The sequence below is a fragment of the Mastacembelus armatus genome, chromosome 15 (genome assembly GCF_900324485.2).
Source record: "Mastacembelus armatus chromosome 15, fMasArm1.2, whole genome shotgun sequence".
Lineage (NCBI taxonomy): Eukaryota > Metazoa > Chordata > Actinopteri > Synbranchiformes > Mastacembelidae > Mastacembelus > Mastacembelus armatus.
In genome coordinates, this window is record NC_046647.1 from 19,844,661 (window position 1) to 19,865,707 (window position 21,047).

The 21,047-nt window shown below is 42.9% G+C and overlaps 1 protein-coding gene across 1 annotated transcript in view; it reads right to left on the reverse strand.

Moving 5' to 3' along the window:
* Window positions 1-559: 559 nt before the first annotated feature.
* meis1b (Meis homeobox 1 b) overlaps window positions 560-21,047 on the reverse strand; it is a 74,832-nt gene continuing 54,344 nt past the window's right edge. The window contains exons 9-13 of the mRNA XM_026308773.2: window positions 20,930-21,006; window positions 8,863-8,921; window positions 7,342-7,431; window positions 6,079-6,176; window positions 560-1,263 (exon numbers count right to left, since the gene is read on the reverse strand). Coding sequence (XP_026164558.1) covers window positions 6,118-6,176; window positions 7,342-7,431; window positions 8,863-8,921; window positions 20,930-21,006 — 285 coding nt within the window. The 3' untranslated portion in view covers window positions 560-1,263; window positions 6,079-6,117. The remainder of the gene's footprint in view (window positions 1,264-6,078; window positions 6,177-7,341; window positions 7,432-8,862; window positions 8,922-20,929; window positions 21,007-21,047) is intronic.

Consider the following 21,047-nt stretch of genomic DNA (forward strand, 5'->3'; position numbering starts at 1 on the left):
TTGTAGTTTCCCATGCATAGTCATTTTTTAGAGTGTGAGAATTAGCTGAAGCGCTGTAGCCAGGCATGTTAACCATGCTGAACTCTACATTGTCTATCCTCACATGAACTACAAAATGGATTAAATCTGGCAATAGCAATTGGATTTTAAATTTGTACATCCGGAAGTCAGTCGGCTTTTCAGAAACTGTGTTCAGATGTCTGGGTTTGGAGTTAATCCAATTATTTGTATTTTCTATATCTATTCCGATATTCCAGCAGTGGAGGAACATACAACTGATATGAAGACATTTTAAAAATCACCAATGGATGGACTGTATGTTCAAAATAAGAGGAAAAAAAAACAGGACATCTGAATCAATATCTCACACTCTTACCATCCAAGTAAAGGCCTGTGAGACATGACAGCCTGATCGAATTGTCTGTTTATTCACCTTTTTTCTTGGAAAAATGCACTGAAATTTAATGGAGGGAGGTGACAGGAGGTCAAATCTGAAGGAGAGACGGCACACACATAGTGTGGAAAGAAAAACAGAAAAAGAGAAAAAAGTTCACATCCTTTTTTTTAAAAAAATCTATTAGAAACAACATAATATGCAGAACAATACAATAGCATTTACAATACTTAAATTCCCAGTTCTTGTGAGAGTCCAGCGTAATTTTACAACAGTATACAGTATATTTTCTTTCTCCACTCACTTCCCAAACTAGGGGTTGATATAGTTATACTTTTAATTTCTTTTCTCTTGCTTTCCCTCCTTCCACCTTTCAATCCACTATATTTTTAAAGGGCACCTCTTTTGCTTTGTTAGTGTCCTGTCAGATACAGACATTGGCTTTTCCTTGGTCCAATTCTATCGTCCCAAAGATTGGAGTGCTCTTCGTATGAAGTCTCTTGTGTTTGCCAAAGAGTCTAGAATATATCACCAGGGGCCACATTCGCTGGAGGTACAGGAAAGGACCCAGTGTCTCTCGTGTGTCATCTATGCTTGCAATCGCAATCACTTGGGTAGTGGCAAAGGGGTGAAGTGTAGTGCCCATCAGAGAGGAAGCAAGGGTCTGTCGGGACAGGGGTGATCTGTACTGAGTGAGGTTTGATTATAGCTTTCCATGTTGCAGATATCATTTGAATAAACTGTTGCCGACTCCTGGAGGTGGACAGAGGGGTTGCTGTTGGTTGATGTCATCAGGAAGTCATGGAGTCCCGTCCCCATGCTCTGTAGGTCTCTGTGAGACAGGTGATCTCCTGCTTTGCCCTGTAGTTCTGGGGAAAGAGAAGACCAGTGGTTAATCAGCGCAGCCTTGCACAGGTAAAACAATAGAGCTGAAGTCTGTTGTGAATCGCAGATCGAACTTAGGATTCAACTTCAAGTTTCAAGTCACATGAAAGCCTTTAGCTTTGGTCCAAGAATTATACAGTTCCCTGTAGGTTTGAACCCCATTTAAAGTCAGGTGATCACTGCTGATGTTAAACAACAAGGTTTCACCTGGCAGCACTGATACTTCAATGTATAAGTGAACAAACGAAAAACCCCAGTGTAGAGTATGTGCAAAGCTCTGAGCATGTTGGCATATTGTCTGGACTACTGGCACAGAAAGCCTTTAACTACGAAAGAAGAGTACTGGGGAAGTTAGGTGTCATTAATCATTCATTAAATATGACAATAGATCACACTAGACTTCACAGAGCAGGCGCTCATGTTACATTTTCAAGCCAACAGCACAAGAACATGGCAGGAACTGGTGCTAAGACCCCGAAGGAGCAATATAGTATGTTACAGCGGCTGCAAACCCAGCATAGGGTTAATCTGGGTCAGAATCCAGACCCCAGCCTGTCCTTTACTACAGATTGTGTGGCTGTATGAGGGACAGAGAGAGAGCACTGGAGGGCTTAGTGAGTTAATCCTACACCCTCAGTAATGCTACTTTAACAGTTGAAGAGGACTTAGAGACCAAACACACATGATCAACTTCAAGCGATACTGAGGTCTAGTATTTAACATTTCCTAGATAATCTGTTTAACTGTCCTACAAAGAAACTTGAATTAACCTCTGATTTATCTTTTGGTACTTTCCAGTCTGATCTGATGTGAGTTAAAAAAAAAAAAAAAAAAGTTGACATTGCATTAGAACAACTCAAATGACTTTTACAGTTTAATCTGATGAAAATGGCTAAATCAGAAAATCCAGAAGTCCAGATCTGGAAGTTACGTTACCTTATCTACTATATCAATTAAAACACCTTAAACTGCACATGCTTACAACTCACTTCATACAATAAAAACTGAAGTAAAGAAATCCATCTTCACCCTCTTTTCTCCCTACATCCCTCTCTTTAAAGCTAACAATAGCTGCCATCCATCTTTGCAGGTGGAAAGTCTCTGTTGAGAAACTGTGGCCATTGTTTTCAAAACCAAGGAGAGGTGAAGCTTACAGCCACCCGTCACCTGAGACCGCCCGGGGCCCGTCCACGTGTTCACCGCATGCACAAGAGAGCCACTACAGACAACACAAAGGTAGGCAGGGAAAAGGACAAGGATGTGCAGTGGGGGGAGGACAATAGAGAAGTGAATGTGAGGGCCCTCATTTGTTATTCCCTTTTTCCATCGGTTCTCACCTGGGCTGCATAAGAGAATAGGTGCAACCTGCATAAGAGAAGGGTGTGCTATTATACGAGCCGTGCTTGCTCCAGTTAGTTTCCTTTAAAGGAGTGAGGTGGTAGGGGTTACATATCTTTTTGGATCTAATCAAAGCCATTAGCAATGCTAACAGAGCATGTCGATGCTTAAAGTAATGACCCATTACATCTTTTTTGATATCTATTTGGCAAGTTTGTTCCTGTGACGTTTGTTTTCTGCAGTGTTACCTACAGAAGCAAAACATAACATGATAATGACCATTTACACAACACTCAAGAAATGATGCTGGATGCTCACTACTTTAAGTTTGTGGCTCTTGCATAAGAATCCCTGACGCCTGCAGTAAAACCACGTGTTCTAGTAAACACTATGTGTGCTTGAAAGAGTACACATTGCTAATAACCCTGTTCACTTAATAAGCCAATCAATACATTGAGCTGTAGGCCTGTTTCTTAGACTCCAAAGGGAATTCCAGAGGGGCCAAATCAACAGGGTCACACATTCACATGGACAATACAAGAGGGCACAAAATCCCCATTGGGAACTTTTTTTTTTTTTTTTTTGTTCCAATGTTTGTTAATAGTAAAAGTTCATCCACCAGAAAGAGAAGTTAAAGGTGGGGGGAGGTGACGGTGAGAGAGTGCATGGCTTCAGAAGAACGTTAACAAATCTGCGCTTAATGATTAGAGCAATGAATCCTGGGACAAAAGTCTCCAGCCGAGACTGGCACCAAAGGGGTTACAGGCAGCGTCCGCTCAAGCGTTCTGCCCGACATTTTAGGAAAAGCTGAGAGCAGTGAGGGCAAGAAGAAATTCTATACACTCTGTGCCATAATTAATTCTTCCACACTGTGATAACTATTGTCCTGAAACTGAAAATTACAGTTTTCAGGGGCCACCTTTGGCTAATTTCGTGGAAGAGGGAAAGCTGGGGAGAGGAAGAAGGGAAAGGGGCTAAGGGTCATCTGAGAGTCATTCTCATCACTATCAAAGGCTCAGCCCACTTCTGCTTCACTTGCTGGGCTTCATCTCTGCTGACAGGTGCATTGTTTCGCAAGGGGATATAAGCCCTGTAATCATCATTGGGTGGAAAGCATAACGCTCTTCACTAAGCAGGACTAATTGGCTTTAGTTTTAACTAATGTTGCAGTGTGACTGCTAGGCACACCTTCTGTATCAAGGCTCAGTACTCCCCAGCACAATAACCGCTCAATTTAGCCCCACGGTAACAAAACCTCAACTCTGCTAATGAAAATTGCTTATAAAATATAATGAACCTGTGCTCTCTTAATCAAATAAGATAACTGTCCCTCCTCCTCCCTCTCGTAATAACCTATTAATTTAATTGGTCATGAAAGAATATAACACATCACTTACATTTAATTGACCTAGAAAGGAAAGTAACATTTGACAGAGATAAGGTAGGAGCTAGCGATAGTTAGCTGATGAAGCTGTAAAGAAACAACTAGTTGTGATGAAGAGTAGCCATATTTCTCAATCTCTCCCCCAGTGTACCTCCTCTTCTCCCCCACATCCTCCTTCCGTTCCCTTTAACCCTCCCTCTTGTCATTTCTTTTCTTGCTCACATCTCTTCATTGGCCCCTCCCTCTTTTTGTCTATCTCCCTCTCTCTCTCTCTCTCTCTGTCTTTTCTGCCACTGTCTACTCGTTTTCTCTGCGCTCTGCCCGTCTCGCAGAGGATTCCTCTGGTGGCCCAATTACGAGATTCAGCAGGCAAATTGAGGCTGTTTAAAGCAAGGTCTGCTGGGAAGGCTAGCAGCTGCTGGAAAGTGGCTGCTTGGACACGGCGAACCAGCCGTCATGTTTACACACTCGCACACACAAACACAGACACACACGTCTCATTCTGAAGCTCTGCCTTTCTATTACCATGTTTCCCTACATTTCCAAAATGAAAGATGCCACTGGATGTGAGATTTTTTTGTCTTTGTTTCAACGTGGCACGCGCTTACGTGCACGTGCATTCTGAGGAGGGTTAATGGTCTCTATTTTTGTAAACTGAATAAGTCAAATCCATTGGTCACACCTCTGGTGATGGCATATTTAATTTGGATCTAGTCAATTAGGCCCAGCTAAGCTCCATATCCTGCTGGCTACCTCCTCCATTTTGCACTAGTTTGTGTCCCCTCCCTGTGCCAGGAGTAATCCTATTACCATACACACATATGCACATGCATACGCACACATATGTAGTTATAAGAACATGCATGTTTGTATTTGTGCACACACCCACACAGGGGCTAATGCATGTATTTCACATATGAATGTTTGTGTATGGTACACACGCACCCACACGAAACAATGATGTCTCAGAATGATTGGACTCGTAGCCACTTCATACACACTGTGCACTATGACAACACCAACCCTGTATACATCCAGAATTATGTGGGAGTCTATTTGGCCCTGGGGCGAGAAGGGGGGAGGAGGTGAGAGAAAGCAAAAGAGAGGCAGAGAATTAAAGAGAAACAGAAAAAAGGTGTTTGTGTGAAAAAGAGAGCAGGAAAATTGAGAGAGAGAAACCACAAAGAGCGAATGAGACAGAGAGGGAGGGGGGGATGGACGGGACTCCTCTAGCTGGTTAGTGTGTGTATTAATGTGGCTCATGCATCAACAGCAACCCGGCAGATTTATGACACTTGAGGGGCACTCACTTCTCTCTCTATCCCTCTTCTTGCACCAGTGACGACTGCTTACATTTTTGCCAATCAGTCTGTTGCTATGGCAACGCCCTACCTGCCCCCCCAACCACTACCACCACCCTCCCTCTGTCTCCCACCTCTCTCCCATTTCCCCACCCATTCCCTGTCCCAAACCATCCTTGCCTTCTTTCCTCCTCCGTTTGTCCCATTCACCTTCTTCCCCTGCTGCTCGATACACTGGGTTGTACCACTACATAAAATGCTTCATTAAAAAATGTAATTTATAAGTGCTCAAACATTCAAACTGTATTTACTATAATCATCTATTTGTAGATGGTATATGAGTATATATACGTCTGTCTTATTTATTTTACACTAATGTTTAGTCCTGTAGCTATTGGAGAGCCACACACACACACACACACACATTACATATGCAGAGTTACAAGGCTGTGATCAAAGACTGTTATCACCAGACCCAGGGTGGGACAGTTAGAGTGTAACAGAGAAATGTTAGCTTGGCAAGAACATTAGCCTGTTTACAACAAAAACATTTAAACACTGAGGCAGAATTATTTCCTAATAGGCTACATCTTTTAGCAGAATATCCATTTGTCAAACAAGGACTTGCACCATTTAAAACTCCCGTAACTTTTACTTTTTCCTAATTATTTTGCAAGTGTATGTTAGTAATGAATGTACATATGAACAATGTGCTGAAAACATTGCAGACATGTCTGTGAAAATTAAACAAACAGTGAGTGTCAGTGTGTACTCACATCTCCCTTTGTGTTGCGATTGGTCGGACTGGGGCGGGGCTACATGTAGTGCCACTGACCTTCCATGCCCATGTTCATGCCCATTCCACCCATTGGTCCTGAGAAACACAGAAAAGGTCAATTAAATGCAAACCCACTGTAAAAAGCTTTAATAGTTTTATTAGCTTAAAGGGGAAAGGTCTGTTAAGGTCTTATATAGCACTTTTCTACTATTTCCCATTCTCACACACAATCACTCTCGCTCACACAGGAGCAACCTGGGGTTCAGTGTCCTGCCCAAGGACACATGAGAAGCCAGGAATCAAACTAGCAACTTTTCTGTTGGTAGATAACCTGCTCTACTTTCTAAGCCACAGACATAAAGGTAAGTTTGAAGATTCCGATCAGAAGCATTTTTTGTTACATTTCTTGAATTTCACTTTTAATCCTAATATCAAGAAAAAAATTAAATGCCCTGACAATGGATTTTTTTTCTATATATTGTCTATGGCAGCAGCAGGGCTGAAAAAGGCCTGACCAATAATGGCTTTGGAGAGAAGTTAGAACCAAAGGGTGGGGATTTCTTTGGTTGCCTACTTTCAAAATTGAGCTTCCTCTTGCTGGTTTTTCCAGGATCGCCAACTATACCTTTAAATCTGGCAGAGCAAGTAGTGAGAAGAGGTGGAGGTTAAGTAGCCTGGCAGTTTATCCAAACCTGCTGACTTTGAGTACAGGGTGAGATAGGGTTAGAGACTTGAGAGAATCCGAGAAAACAGGGGATAGAGGAGGAGGAGAGAAGCTTAAGGACAAACTCTGGATTAGACCTGATGGCGTGAGAGCAGGACAGAGAGCGAAGGAGTGGGAGTCAGGAAGGAGATGGTTGTGTAATGTGATTGACCACACCTGTTCTGGTTTGTGTGTCCAAGGAGGGGGAGTGTGTGCAGTTTGTGTGTATCTTTATAACTGCACAAACTGCATTGCTTACACTTAAATCACTACACAGTGACATTAAGTGCATGTGTGTGAGAAAAGACAAGCAGCGTGCTGGTAGAATAAACCTCAAGCATGACAGGTACTGTAGGAAACACACTGATAGCTAGAGATTATTCTAGAAGATGGAAAACAAGGGCAAAAAAGGTGAGAAAGATGAGGCAGGAGTGAAAATATAAGAAAGAAGACTGATGAGATAAGCCTCAAGAAAGAGAAAAAGGAGGGCAAAGGCATGAAAATGAGCTAAAGACAGCGAGGGAGGAAAGAGGCACAGCCACGCAGAGAAAGCCTTACCAGGTGGTCTGATTCCCATGTGCTGCTGGCCGTCCATGACGAAGCCCCCCATCGGCTGGCCATCTGGATTGTAGGGAGCTCCTTGACTTACTGTAGATGGAGGAGGAGACACACGGAGGGATAGAGGGATCGGAGGGAGGGGATGGAGTGGTCAATTAGTGCTTTTAATTAAGGCTCAGTGGCCGAAGCGGGATCATCTGTTGGCCGGTGCACACACAGGGAGCCGCCGTTGTCTTTCAATGTCATCCTGCTCTATCTGTGCAGCCGGCTCTCTGCTTTAAGCCCCTGGTAGGTTTTAATGCGTCTAAATGTTCTAATAGGGATCGGACAGAGAGTTCATATGTACACTCTCTGTCAGTTCACTGTACTGGACCTGTGTTTTAAAATGAGATTTGAACCATGGTGGCAAAGGCAAAGGTGTTTTTGCAGAATAACTGATAGCAGACAAATATAACCACATCAGCATAAGTTAAACATATAAACAGAAGTTTTATATGGAACCTGAATGAATGTTTATTATAGCTTATTATGTAGAATAAAATGGCTCTGTTTTTGATCTAATTGCTGCTCCTATGAATTGTACAGATCAAAAGAACAAAATGAACTCTAGGCTAAAGCTGTAATCAGTTTCCATTTGACAATAAGTCTTTTTTGCTGAATGGCCTCAGACTAGAGTGGCTCCTGACTAGATGCTTTATCCTGTAAATACTGCCTATAACTGAGCAGCATTGATACGTGAAACCTGATAGGGTTCCTATGTTTTGCTCGCCTCCATTGTTCTGCTCTCATAGAAACCCACTTACCCTCGATTTAGGCTGTTTGGGGGTCAGTCAAGCAAAAGCAAGACCTCGGCCCCATTGAATGCCTTTGAACTTTACTGCACCCCTAATGCCACCCTAACCTCTGACCCCTATTACAGGTAATAAAGTTTACGGCAGTCCAAACCAAGCCATGCACCAGGGGGACCGCTCACTCACTCCCTGAAACAGCCACATATAGGGTTGAGGGGGTGGGGTGGGTAAAACAAGTCTGGAGCCAAAAAGCCAAACAACAGTCACCCAAAAAAAGAAATGGGTGTACGTCTCTTTATGTTTTGGTTTGAGCCAGGGAGGAATGGTTGAGTGTTTTTTTTTTCTTTGCCTGGGTGGCAAAGGGGGGAGGAAGGGGTTAAGAGCAAACTTTACTGAGAACACAGCTAGATTTGTTTATGGGCCAAGAAAAACAAATCCACTCATCATTAACTCATTTTTATCCAAATTATTATATTTTATAATTAATAAACTGTTTCTCACCCCAAATGGCACGTCAAAGTTGATTAATGGTTGCTGTTAATGTTGTAACATTTTGGTTCTTAATTTTAGTGGTCAGTCACGACAGAGAGGGGGAAAGCCTCTGGAGGTTTTGGACATTCCAGGATGAAGGGATCAGTCCTGCATTTACCAGCTGAGGGGCCTCCGGGTGCATGGAGTTTGGACAGCTTTTGCCTGCGCGACTTGAATACAGAAACTATAGGAGACTTGCCTGCACGGTTTGACTGGTCGATCATGGGCTGGACTATTCTCCTCCTCGCATTAATGAACCTGGAGAAGATGAAGAGAAAGAGGAAGAAGAAGAGGAGGAGGAGCAGAAAGGATAGGAGACAAAGACAGAAACACAGTTAATGTATTTCTTAAACAAGATCAGGCAAATATTGCTGACTAAGACCTTGAAAATCTTGGCACACAGCATGAAAACAAGCACAATGCCAAACCAGCCTCTCTCTTTTAGCTCACCATAACAGTGATATGAAGAAATTATTTTCCACTAAGCAAGCCTGAGCCCCAGTAAAGCCCCAACAGAGTCAGGGCGAAAGTCACATCTTAACAACCTTAACAACTGACGCAGTTATTTCAAAACACAGAACTCCATAACTTGTACAGACTTGCAGAAGCTCAGTGTATACACAGTCACAGCAGCCCAAACACTGGGGTCTTTTTGTGGGGTGAGGCTTAAACCAGGATTTTCTCTCTGCCTGTTTGAAACATGTCGACCCATCTCACTTCGTTGGAGACGTTCCAGCTCATGACGAGCTGAGATTGCTGACTGTTTAACACACTTGGCTTCGAGCGTGGCAGTGTGGGAAGTGTTGCTGACAGAAACATGTCACGTTGCCACTGGTGGAGAGGCATTGTTTTGGGTGATACTTTAAGACAGGTGCCCATGTGTTACCATGTGACAGCAGGAGCTTTGTCAATGTAGTTGTGTTTACACAGGAGCAGGATTTGGTACAAATACAGTAGCTGTGAACTAACCTCTTTACCTTGTGACCTCCAATAAAAGCACACAGTTAGACCATTTATTGTGGGCACGCACGCACGCACGCACGCACACAGGCGCACACACAGGCAGGGCTCTGGCCTTACTCAGCCCAGCCCCTTGTGAAATGACCCTTTGACCTGTAGTGACCCTAAGGAGAGCGGACTCTTGGGGCTTCTGACTTGATTTATGTGTTCCTGCTGTTGCCCCAGTGGACCCTTCTATTTCATGTCAAAGAAAGGAGTCTTAGCTGAACTTTAAGGAAACAATAGTCATGCTACCCTTCTGAATCTAAAAAGCTGGAGCATTTAAGGAGAAAAGAAGGAGGAACAGAAACAAAAGGACGCTGCATTGGTCTGACTCCTAATTAGTGAATAGACCCTCTTATCTTTTAATGCTTTAATATTCCCTCTTTAACTGCTTTATGGTGTTCCTCCTTTTTTCTGCCTGCTATCTGCCCTGTATCACCTTCCAAAGACAACTGCAGGGAAATGAAAACAGAGAGAGGCAGAGATAGATAGCAAGAGAAACACAATGATTTGCAGCCTAATTGTTTCCCTGCAATGTTTTACCTGCTCTGTTATAACCTGGAAGCTTCTTCAGAAAAAAAAACATACCTTTTTGACAGGGGTGCAAGTAAAATGATTGGAGAAGGACATGACAAACCTGTCAGCGATTACGCTCAAGGATGTGGCAATTCTGTTCTCTGTTATAATAAAATATTAGAAAAATATTAGAATTTAGGGGTAGAGAGACAGAAAGAACCGGGGAGGAATGCAAGAATGTACTGACATGGCAGAGCACCATCAAATGAGGGAATGTCTGGAGTTTTATCACCAACACCCCTCCCTCTCCTCCTCCTTCGCTACCCTGTTTTGTTGGGGGAGATATGGAAGGACAAGTAAGGGAGAGAGGGAAGGAAGGGCTGAGGAGGCCTGAGCATTCCTTTAACTCTCCTCTCAAGACCCTTTCTAGAAGAATGAGGTCAACTTGAGGCCAGCACCGACTAACTTACAAACTCTCCTTCTCTTCACCTCCTTCCTCTTGTCTTTCATTGCCTTTTCCTCACTCAGGTTCTTCCTTTCTCTCACTTTTCTTTCCTTCCTCTTCATTTCTCTCCTCCAAACCTGGTTCCTCCTTCCTCCCATAAAAACACTCGGCAGCAACAGCGGACATTGTTTTGGCAGTAAGTGTGCACTTCTTAGAAAGTCAGCCATTTCTTCCTCGTACAGTGGGGCTCTGCAATGTAATGGCCTTGGAACCTGATGTGACCTGTCAGAAATATGACACCACTGTTTGTTTCCTCCAGGGATTAAACTGATTATGTATCAATTAAGTAATAATCTTACAACTACTACTGCTGCAGCTACTACTACACCTACAAGGGCTGTTAGTATTACTACTCAAAGAACAACTACAGTGGCCCTGCCTGTCATAACTCCCTCCCTGTATCTGTTTCCTTCTCCTGCTCACTCCCTCCTTATCATTCTTTCCCTGTATGGTGGAAACTGGCAGTCCACCTCCCAGCAACAATCCCACATTCTAACCCACCAAACCCCCTCCTCTGTGCAAAATCTCTTGCCGGTTTCCTGTCCCCGTCGTCCCCATATCTCAGGCCAGATGCACCATGGGGGCTGGAACAAAGGATAAAATGCCTCTCATAATAGCAGCCAGGGGAACAGAGCGATGGAGAGCGGGAGAATGGGAGAGAAGGAGGAGTGAGAGAGTGGGAAAAAGAAGGCAAGAGGCTCTGGTCTGCAAACCAGACACTCTTGCTGTGACCATTAATAAGCTGACACAGAAAGACAGAGAGGGAGAGGCTGGGGTGAGGGAGAGGAAATAAGAAAGAGAGAAGACTCAAAGAGATAAAGAGTGATGGTGAGACGGAAAGAAAAGAGAGAGAGAAGAGAAAAGTGGCGCTCCTCTAATAGGGGGAGTGAGGCTTCACCTTTGCATGACCCCTGGGTGTTATAGGGCCAGTGTTTATAGCCTGTTCATTCCCCTGCCTCCCATCACAACACAATGAACTGCACTATTCAGCTCCGCTCAGCGCAACAATAGCTGGGCTATTTTGGCATGACACACCACTGGTGGTACGCCTAAAGTTGGGCAAAAAACATCAAAAGAGAAGGAGGAGGAAGGAAAACAACCTGAAATAAAATTTGTCCTTGTTTAGTTCAGGGAATCCAGCTCAGTGTGAACTCTGTTCACGGGTACGAGGCACATGTGCTTGACATATGCATGTACCCATGGTACAGTGGATCAAAAAACATCTTGGCCATATGTTATGCCTGAACTGAAGGCTCTTAAAAGTCATGTAAGGAGATTGGGTGAATTTTATTCTTTGTTGTTTTGCCTCAATCTATTTTTCCTTCTGAGACTGCTAATGTCTGGATTAATCCACCCGCCCCTCTCCCTCCTTCTCTGGAAGGAGTGGAACTGATTGCGACGGCGTCTGCCAAGCCCTTGCTAATGTCCTATTCTCATTACACCCGAGACACACACATACAGGCACACTGAGCTGAGGCAGCCGCACACAGGTGTACGCGAAGCACACGTGAAATGCCCAATTAAAAGCAAGAAATTGTCTTTTTCATCAGCTGCCTTTGTTGCGTGACCAATTAGGGGATAATTTAATAACGAGCAGTGGAAAGATGCAGATTGGATATACAAAAGGTTACTCTGCAAGCTCGTTGATTTAAATTCAGGCAGAGTTCTCAATTTCTGAGGCACACATACTCACACACATGCACATCTCCTGACAACCTACCACCAGTATTATATTAGTAATATAAGATCCACTAAAATGCACAAATGTGCACATACACATACTATATGTACACACGTCCTATGCACTCACTACCAACATTACATTAGTAATCTGAGAGAAGGTGCACACACGTGCACACTTAATACACAGCTGGATATCCCAGTGCCATGCACACGCACTAGGGCCCTGGCAGTGGATTTCAGTGCACACTGACTGAGGTTTACATGCATATTCAAATCTGAGAGCTGCTCAAAATAACTGTGTAACCACACACTCCTCCTGGCTGCCAATCAATGTGATTTAAAAGCACTAAAAAGAAAGTGAGCTCTGACGGGTAGAATCATGTAGCTTATCATCATCTTGTCACTGCGTGGCTAGCATCGATTGTCTACTGTTCAACCACAATTAACGCCTAGCCCATATATCCTTCCTACTTACTGGTGAACACACACACACACACACACACACACGCAAATTATAACACTTCTGTTATTTTATCTGAATTAATTTCCTTTGATATATTGGAAAAAACTTTTTTTAAGCAATTCTGTTTCTATAAGTGATTTTGTCTCAAATAAATCCTGCATAACATAATTATTAAAACCAAACAAAAATTTCACAGAAGCAGTTGCAACCACACAAATTCAGTCACCAGCCATAAATCACAACATAAGCAATCAAACAGCAAGATAACCCCCCCCACACACACACACTATACACACTAGTCCCAGTCCTACTGTATGTCACACAGTGTATCCCTGCACAGCTTTATTATCCCATCCTGTATCTGAGCACATCTCCATCTTCTTAAGTAATTAGTTATTTTATTATAGAGCTCATATATTCTCTTATGCACAGCGGGGGGTGGCAGTGCACTCCTGCACATTTACTTGGATACATGTGTGGATATGTATCTGAGGATACTCCGTTTGGGTGTTAGGGAATTACAGTTATGAGTTTCTAGTTCTCCTCAGTTGATGAGGTAACTCGTAAATCACCTCCTTCTCCTTTCCCTAACATGCCTCCGTCTCTGTCTGTCCTCCTCAGTGTTATTCTCAGGTCAGATGCATTAATTCGTTAATAATTAGTTAATAAACTAATACACCTGCCTTCAGAACACTTAATTTCAACCAACACAAGCACGCAAAACTACAAGTTTTAGTAACGGGGGCAATATTTTCTGTGTCATCTTGTGACTAACCTTAGACTAGTCTTGAGACAGTAATCCCTGAATGAAAGACTGATTTAGGAATTTTAAGTTTTGTTTGTTCGGAAAATATTTAAAACTAAGCAAAGAAAGTGTATACACATATATGCACACTTGTCAACGAGTAGCATCATTCTCGCTGTTTTCCCCAAAGCTGCCCAGACCAATCAGACTGCTACAAACAGCTACCTGTCTAATACTACACACAAAACATACAACCAGCTTCTTCCCATAATCCCTCCTGCTTCTCCGCCTCCTCAAACAGAAGTACTGTAGGTGGTGTTCTGTGGCAAAGGTGTGGTGACTTACATATTACCTTGGGGTTATGGAACTGTGACAAACATAGACATACATGCATGTTCACACATGCACAAACACATAACGACAATATGCAACACACATTTGACAAATAAGGTTGAATTGAGGTCATCAAGGAATCATATGACTGAGTCTGAGAGCTGCTGGGCTGCAGCTTGGCAGTTATTAGACAGGAGGCCTGCGTTTGAGTCAGCAGTATAAATCTTTACTGGCAGACCAACTGTTCCTGAACCATCTCCAAATGCATGCACAGCTATACACAACCACTGACACACAAACACATTTAGCACATGCAGGTGTGTTGATCCTGCTCCTAAAATATGAGGTGAATTAGATGTATCTAGTGCCACATATGGAGAGAAACATAAGAAAACTGTGTGAAATTTGAAAGGCGCTTTAGACTGAGAGCAGCCATGGGGGTCACTTAATCCCCATTACTGCACACATAAAATACAAGTATGTAGGTACACACACACTCCCTGTTTCTCCACTACCCAAGAGCATGTCCATTAAGAAAGCCATGAATCTACCACTAAAGCTGGTTTTACAGAGTAGAGCGACAGGCTGGGTAACCAGACACACACACACACACAAACTGGAGAAGACCTCACAGTGTCTGTGTCTTTAGTGTGTTTGTGTCTGTCTATGACAACCAGGTGTCTCACTAAATCATAGAAAGGAAACGTTGGACACTTGAAAAACAAACTCGCTGGCGCAGACTGGGCTGGATTTGCAACATTCACTGACTTCTAAACAGGACTTGCCAAAAGACAAAATACGAACTGGGAGGGAGCGAAATGGGCCAGAAGGGGTCAAGAAACTGAGACAGTGCAAAAGAGTTCAGAGTATAAGATACAAATAAACAGAAAGAGAGAAAAAGAACAAGACATCACAGAGCAGCATGTAGCTGTCACACATGAACTCTGTCACTTTCTTTATCTCTGTTCCTGCTCCCCACACATTCAGTCAGTCTTGGACTCAGTCAGTTACACATCAGTGCCAGAGAGAGAGAGCATGGCTTGAAGCCTGGCTTTACCCAGAAACAACATGGCTGTGCTGTGCTGCCCACTCAACAAACACAACACTGGACAGAGCTTGTGTCCTTTAGCCTTTGGGCTTGGATTTAAATGTGCGTGCGGTGACTGTTTTATTCTACATGCATGTGCATGTTGATGTGTAGATAACGACACTGACCCTGTCTGGTTTTTTTTTTTTCTTTAGACTTTTGTGTGGATGAGATACTGTGTTGATGCTCACCATGTACACAACAAATATGCAAATGTAATGACAAAAAAATCTCACACAGATGACCACAGGGCCAGCATTACTGGCAGAGCCTGTAGTGGGAACTGTCGCAAACACACAGTGGTTGACCTAAATCCTCCCATACTGCCCGTGTCATATCCTGTCTCTGCATGTGTCACTTCCCCCCACTGGCTCTCAGCAGCCATCGCAATGGCAATCACTCTGCCCACCCAGAAACTAGAAAGGCAGTTTTACTCAGTGTAGATCCTCAGTCAGCAAACAGCAAAGGATGACAGGTACAGAAAAAAAGAGTAACAATTCCTTTACATACCATCACTTATCTTAAATGCAAGGAAGTCACTGCCAATCTTATCTTATGTCTGTTAGATGTGGGAGTAAATGTCCTATTTTGCCAATATATTTAATTTTGTCAGAAAACACTTGATCTGTGTCTGCACTGATTGACTTGGACAACAGCGTTTGATGAACGCAAGAAAAGATCAGCATGAGAACGACAACAGACTAAGAGTAGAGAGTGCCACAGCGATCATGTGTGCCTTCAACACAGACTCTGGCATTCACGTTCTGCCGCCTTTTATGTTTAGAGCCCCCCTTCCCTGCTACAAAGGGAGTCTGAAAAGCAAAGGAGAGGAGTGGGGAGAAAAGAGGAGCGAATAGAAAAGACAGAGAGGCGAATGAAGAGAAACGCAGGTTTGGCCTCGGGCAGGGTGCTGTTAAAGAGCGTGGGGGGATTGGTGTTCGGTTTACAGAGCGTCTTTGCACATGGACACCTATATGTATATGTGGCACACCCACACATTTACACACATTTCTGTTGACATAATCCAGTAAAGACAGGGTCATGTCTGCACAGGCTAAAAGATTGCTGGAAAAGGCTGTAGGTAGCATCACACTACAAACCGAGAGAAGAAAACCCTGTTTTTGAAAAGATTTTCAGCTAGTGTTGAAATCTGAGGGTGAGGTCATAGCTAGTGAAAATGTGAGTTGAGTGTGTGGAATTTGCTGTAATGTCAAGGAGTTTCAGGCTGAAGCAGGTTGACAGAGCTACAATGTATGAAACAAGCTTTAGGGCATGGACTGAAACTGGGCCTGCTAATTCCAAAACACACACACACACACACACACACAGACACACACACACACACACAGATACACACCTCAATAGGCTTTCTGTGAACAAGTTCCAGCATCTCTCTCTGAAGCTTGTTAACATATTGAATCATACAGCTCATCTCAGTCTACCATACTCTCATATTTTCTCTGGTTGGTTCTGAAAAAACTCCTGCCTGTACAGTGGGTCAAAGCTGAACCAGCACTTCAGTCTGTAACCTGGTAAGTGCATACACTCAGAGTTATGATTAATGTTAGAGCTGTCTTTTTCACAATATTATCACAATTTCCAAAAACAGCAGCCAAATCCAAGAAAATCAATCCAAGCCTTGATTTCAATGCTTTATCAGCATCATCTACCTGTCTATAGGAATTTGTTACTCAACGGAAAAATACTGAGTGCTTCTTCTGCATCCACGTTTCCCCCTCACCTCACCTCACCCCACTTCTTTTTCCTCCCTCCTTAATTTGCTCTCCTTCCCTTCCCTTATTTCTTCCTCTCATCTGATCGTCCTTTCAGAAACCCGATAAGAGACATATATGCACGTGCCACGTCGTTCCTTTCTAAGTAGCTTCAACATCCGTCCACTCTGCCCTCTTAAATACTACCCCTCACTCTCTTTTTCCCTCGCTCGCTCTCTCTCTGTCCATGCTTTTAAGACGTTCGTAAAAGGAGATCTTATTGACAAAACAATCGCTCGGCAGGGCTTAAACACTGCCTTTAAAGGGGCATTATTAAATTGCAGACAGGAAGGGGAGGGGCAGCCAACAAGGGAAACCTGATGACCTCGCCATCGATTTTTACATCACCAGAGCGTTAGGAGAACTTAGCAGACAGATACTAACTGTAGCCAGAAAAAGAAGAAAAAAAAACAGGGAAAGAAAGACAGTTTGATGTTCATGTTATGTTTTGAGCTTTTAGCTGCTGCCTGTTTTCAGAGCGGTTTAAATGTGTGAGCAGGTAAGGGACTGTCTTGTTCAAGGACACGTTGATACTTCGGCTCTTGATAGACCTAAATCTGGGACACACTGTAACTTGATGTGAGCACTGACTTCTTTACTGATTCACATGTTGTACAAAAAAATAATTATGTTTCTGTCTCTTGACAAATTTGAGTGTTTGTTACATGATACTCAAATTGCTGTGGAGCATTGTTAGTAGGCTTTGGACTAGCTGTTCCAGGTGCATCTCAGTTTACATACACTTTGTTTAAATGTACTTTTTATTAAGTAACACAATCACACTGTAAATAAATGCATGTATGATTTGTTTGATTTTAAGAGGATACTGAATTTCTTGCCTCAGACAGTATTTCTGTCGATCGATCTTATTTTCATTTGTCACTGCAAATATAATGAGATGTAAACAATTAAATCTACTGCATGATCAGATCCTGTGGTATGGGACAATACTGGCTTTTCTTTGTGCACCTATTTATTACTGCAGATTTTACAGAATGATTTTGGTTATTCTGGTTATATGTTTACTGAAAAATGAGTCTATTGTTGAAAGTAGAAAGTGTTTGAATAAAGGTGTGTTTCATGTGGTCACTTATCAGTGTGTACCAGCTGACGGAAGTGTGGGAACAATGCACTCATGCTCTGTGTACCTACCTTACCTGTCTGGCAAGTGTGCATGTGACTTTGCGTTGGTGTGGATGTGCACAGGCCAATATATACATATGTAACACTGTTTCACAGTATGTGTGTATTCTCAATATGTGATTCTGCTGTGTAAATATGAGCAAGCATCACCCCCCCCCCACACACACTCATACTTTCTTCATTCAAATTGAGATTCCCTGGTGCAGAGTATTTCTGCCAATAATTCATGAGTGATCTGCGCCCCTTGCCGGCCTTTAGCATTTTTATTTAATCTGCTGAGCCCTACCGCGTGCTCACTCATCAATAATACACACCGACATGTGTGTTAACACATCCATGGTGTGTTTGAGTGCACGTCAGAGAGAGAGTATGTGGATGTATGAGAGATACAGTAGCGTGTGATTACAAATGTAAAGGAAATTGCACATGTGAATTAAAATATTGTGTATTGTAAATACTGTAAGGCAGAGAAAGGAAAAGAGGGTTTCATTACTTGGAAGTGACAGGGTTGCATTATGTATTTTATTTGTCACTTGTACATGTTTTTGTTGTTAGGTCAACAAAAGGATGACCCACAATTCAACTTCAGTTATTCAAGAACTGTTATTCAACAGCAATGGCCTGCATATGACCATGAAACTCACTTCCACTAAGTGTTGTACGCTTGCTGAAGTCCTCTTTGGCTTGATTTCACAGTTGTAGACCTGAGAAAACGTGTGTGTAACTCAGAATTTAGATATGCATGCTTTTTTCTAAGTATGTGTGTGAGTGAGTGTGTGTTCTTCAACTGCACCGACAAACAGAATCACAGATAGGGAAATTGACTTCACCAAATCAGTGGGTCAGGAGGTAACATCACCGGGGGTTGCTATGGAGACACCCAATGACGGGGCTTCCCAACCAGCAAAACAACACGCCTGCGAAATGGCAGTTCTCCTAATGTAACCTCTTTCCTCTTCTCTGTCTTTCTGATGATCTCTTTTTCATTCTATCCTTTCTTTCTCCTACACTCCTGCCTCTCCTCTTCTGCTTCCCTCCATTTCTTTATCTCTCCATCACCCCTTCTTTTTACTTTATTGTTTTCTGTCTCGATCACCCTTCCATGCTACAGTGTACCACTCTCTCACTCAAACAACCATGCATGGAAATATGCCTGTGGACAAGCATGCACACACGCGCGCACACCACACACACACACACACACACACACACACACACACACGCACGCACACACAAACAAACACACACACACAAACACAAACACACGCACATTTGTGTTCAACGAAATGTGAGGGGGCAGCAGGATCCCAGCATGCAGGGTTTAACAGCTAATACCCCTTAGATTAACCACCCCCAGTTCCCCTCTCTCACTAACACACACATCTTCCACAAACCAAGATTAACCTCCCACGATTTACACAGTGTGTGTTGGTCTTGCGTGTTGGCACACATACACACATACACCTTCAGGGTGTGTTGCTATCCCCGTACCAATAAAAATAACAAACAGAATGAGCGCAGACAGTCAGCCTTAAGTGACCATGCTACTGTTCATGTGACTGTCTGCCTCACACACATGCAAGCGCACATGCACAAACACACAGCCTGGCTTTATCTCAGCTGTAAGAATTGATCCCCCATGGATTTCAGAGAGGTCACGTGGTTTGATAACCTCTACAGGATTCCCTCTGGTCAGGAGGCTTTTTTCTGCCAGTGTGTGTGTGTGTTGTTTTTGGCCCGGTATAAAATGAATTCTCCATAGACTGATACACCATACCCTAATCTAACGTCTGCCTGTCTCTGAGGTCTCAGATTGAACAATGGCTGGGAATAATGTTAACATCATTAGACTGCTGGTAATGGGGATTTATCATGTCTCATCTCTTTTCTCTCCCTCTCTCCTTATCTTTCTCTCTTTCTCTTTATCCATTTTTCACTCCATCTGGCTCTTTAACTCTCTCTCCTCCTGCTGCTCTTTGCCTTTCTGCAGTCTCCACTTTCATGCATGTACCTCACAACTGACTGATACTTTCAAGGATTATTTTAAGGGCCACTCAGATCAAACACCCTCTGCCTGGGCCCTGCCTCAGCTACTCAGACTCCAGCCCCTTTAATTAGACATGGCTAATAACACTAAGCATGTGCTGATAGCCATCTCTCTGATACGTCTAGCTGCACAAGGACACTGGGCCCCTTTCTACCTTTTACAGTGCTACCTAAGGTTAAAACAGCTAGTTAGCAACCTTATTTTATGGCACTGGCCGGTCATGCTTGTGCCTAATTAACAGGCTAGTTGGCACTTACAGAGCATTAATTTGCAAAGGCATGTTAGCAATCAGGTTATGCACTTCTAAGCAAGGCTGTTTGCTAAAAAAAGACAAGTGCACGAACTTAATGCATTGTGAATAGGTACTAAATAATAATGTCTTAAAGGATATGTAGTCAGTGGCTACTCATTATAATGGCTTCTAGCAGGAAAGTGATCAAAGGAAATTATTTATTTATTTGTTGATTTAAGTTTTGTTGACGTAAATAAATATATAACTATTACTGAACTTTAGGAATAAAAGGGTAAACACAAACTAGGAATAAATGTTAAAGTATCAACCAGATGTTCACAGACCAATTAAGAGAAAAGTTAATCACAGTAAAAGGTGCTACAAAAAGCCACAAATCCCAAATTAAGTCAGTCAGAGCAAACCCCAATAATTAGTCTCAAAGCTACCGCTTTTCCAGTAATCATTTTTTTAAGCTGTCCATGTTGGATGATTTTATTGGGTGTTTTCAGATGGTAGTTTGGTTCCTAATTAACATGGACGCTCGTGTTTGGGCTGAGTTAGACTGTTTGGAAAATCACTCCAGGCCATATTTCTATGAATTGATCTAGCTAAGGATGATTTTGGTAAGTGTGTGTGTGATGAATATAGGGGTGGAGTGGAGGCATTAATTCCAATCATTAAGAACTAGGATAGCCTGAGGGATCAAACCCCTGAAATGTAAACTCTAAAATGACTTACCAGTTGTTCACTTGTAGAATGGTGAGGCCTGTGTCTTGCGCCAGCTGTTTCTTCTGTTCTTCTGATGGGTAGGGATGCTGCACAAGAGAAAGGAATCATATAAGAGAAAATGCTGACC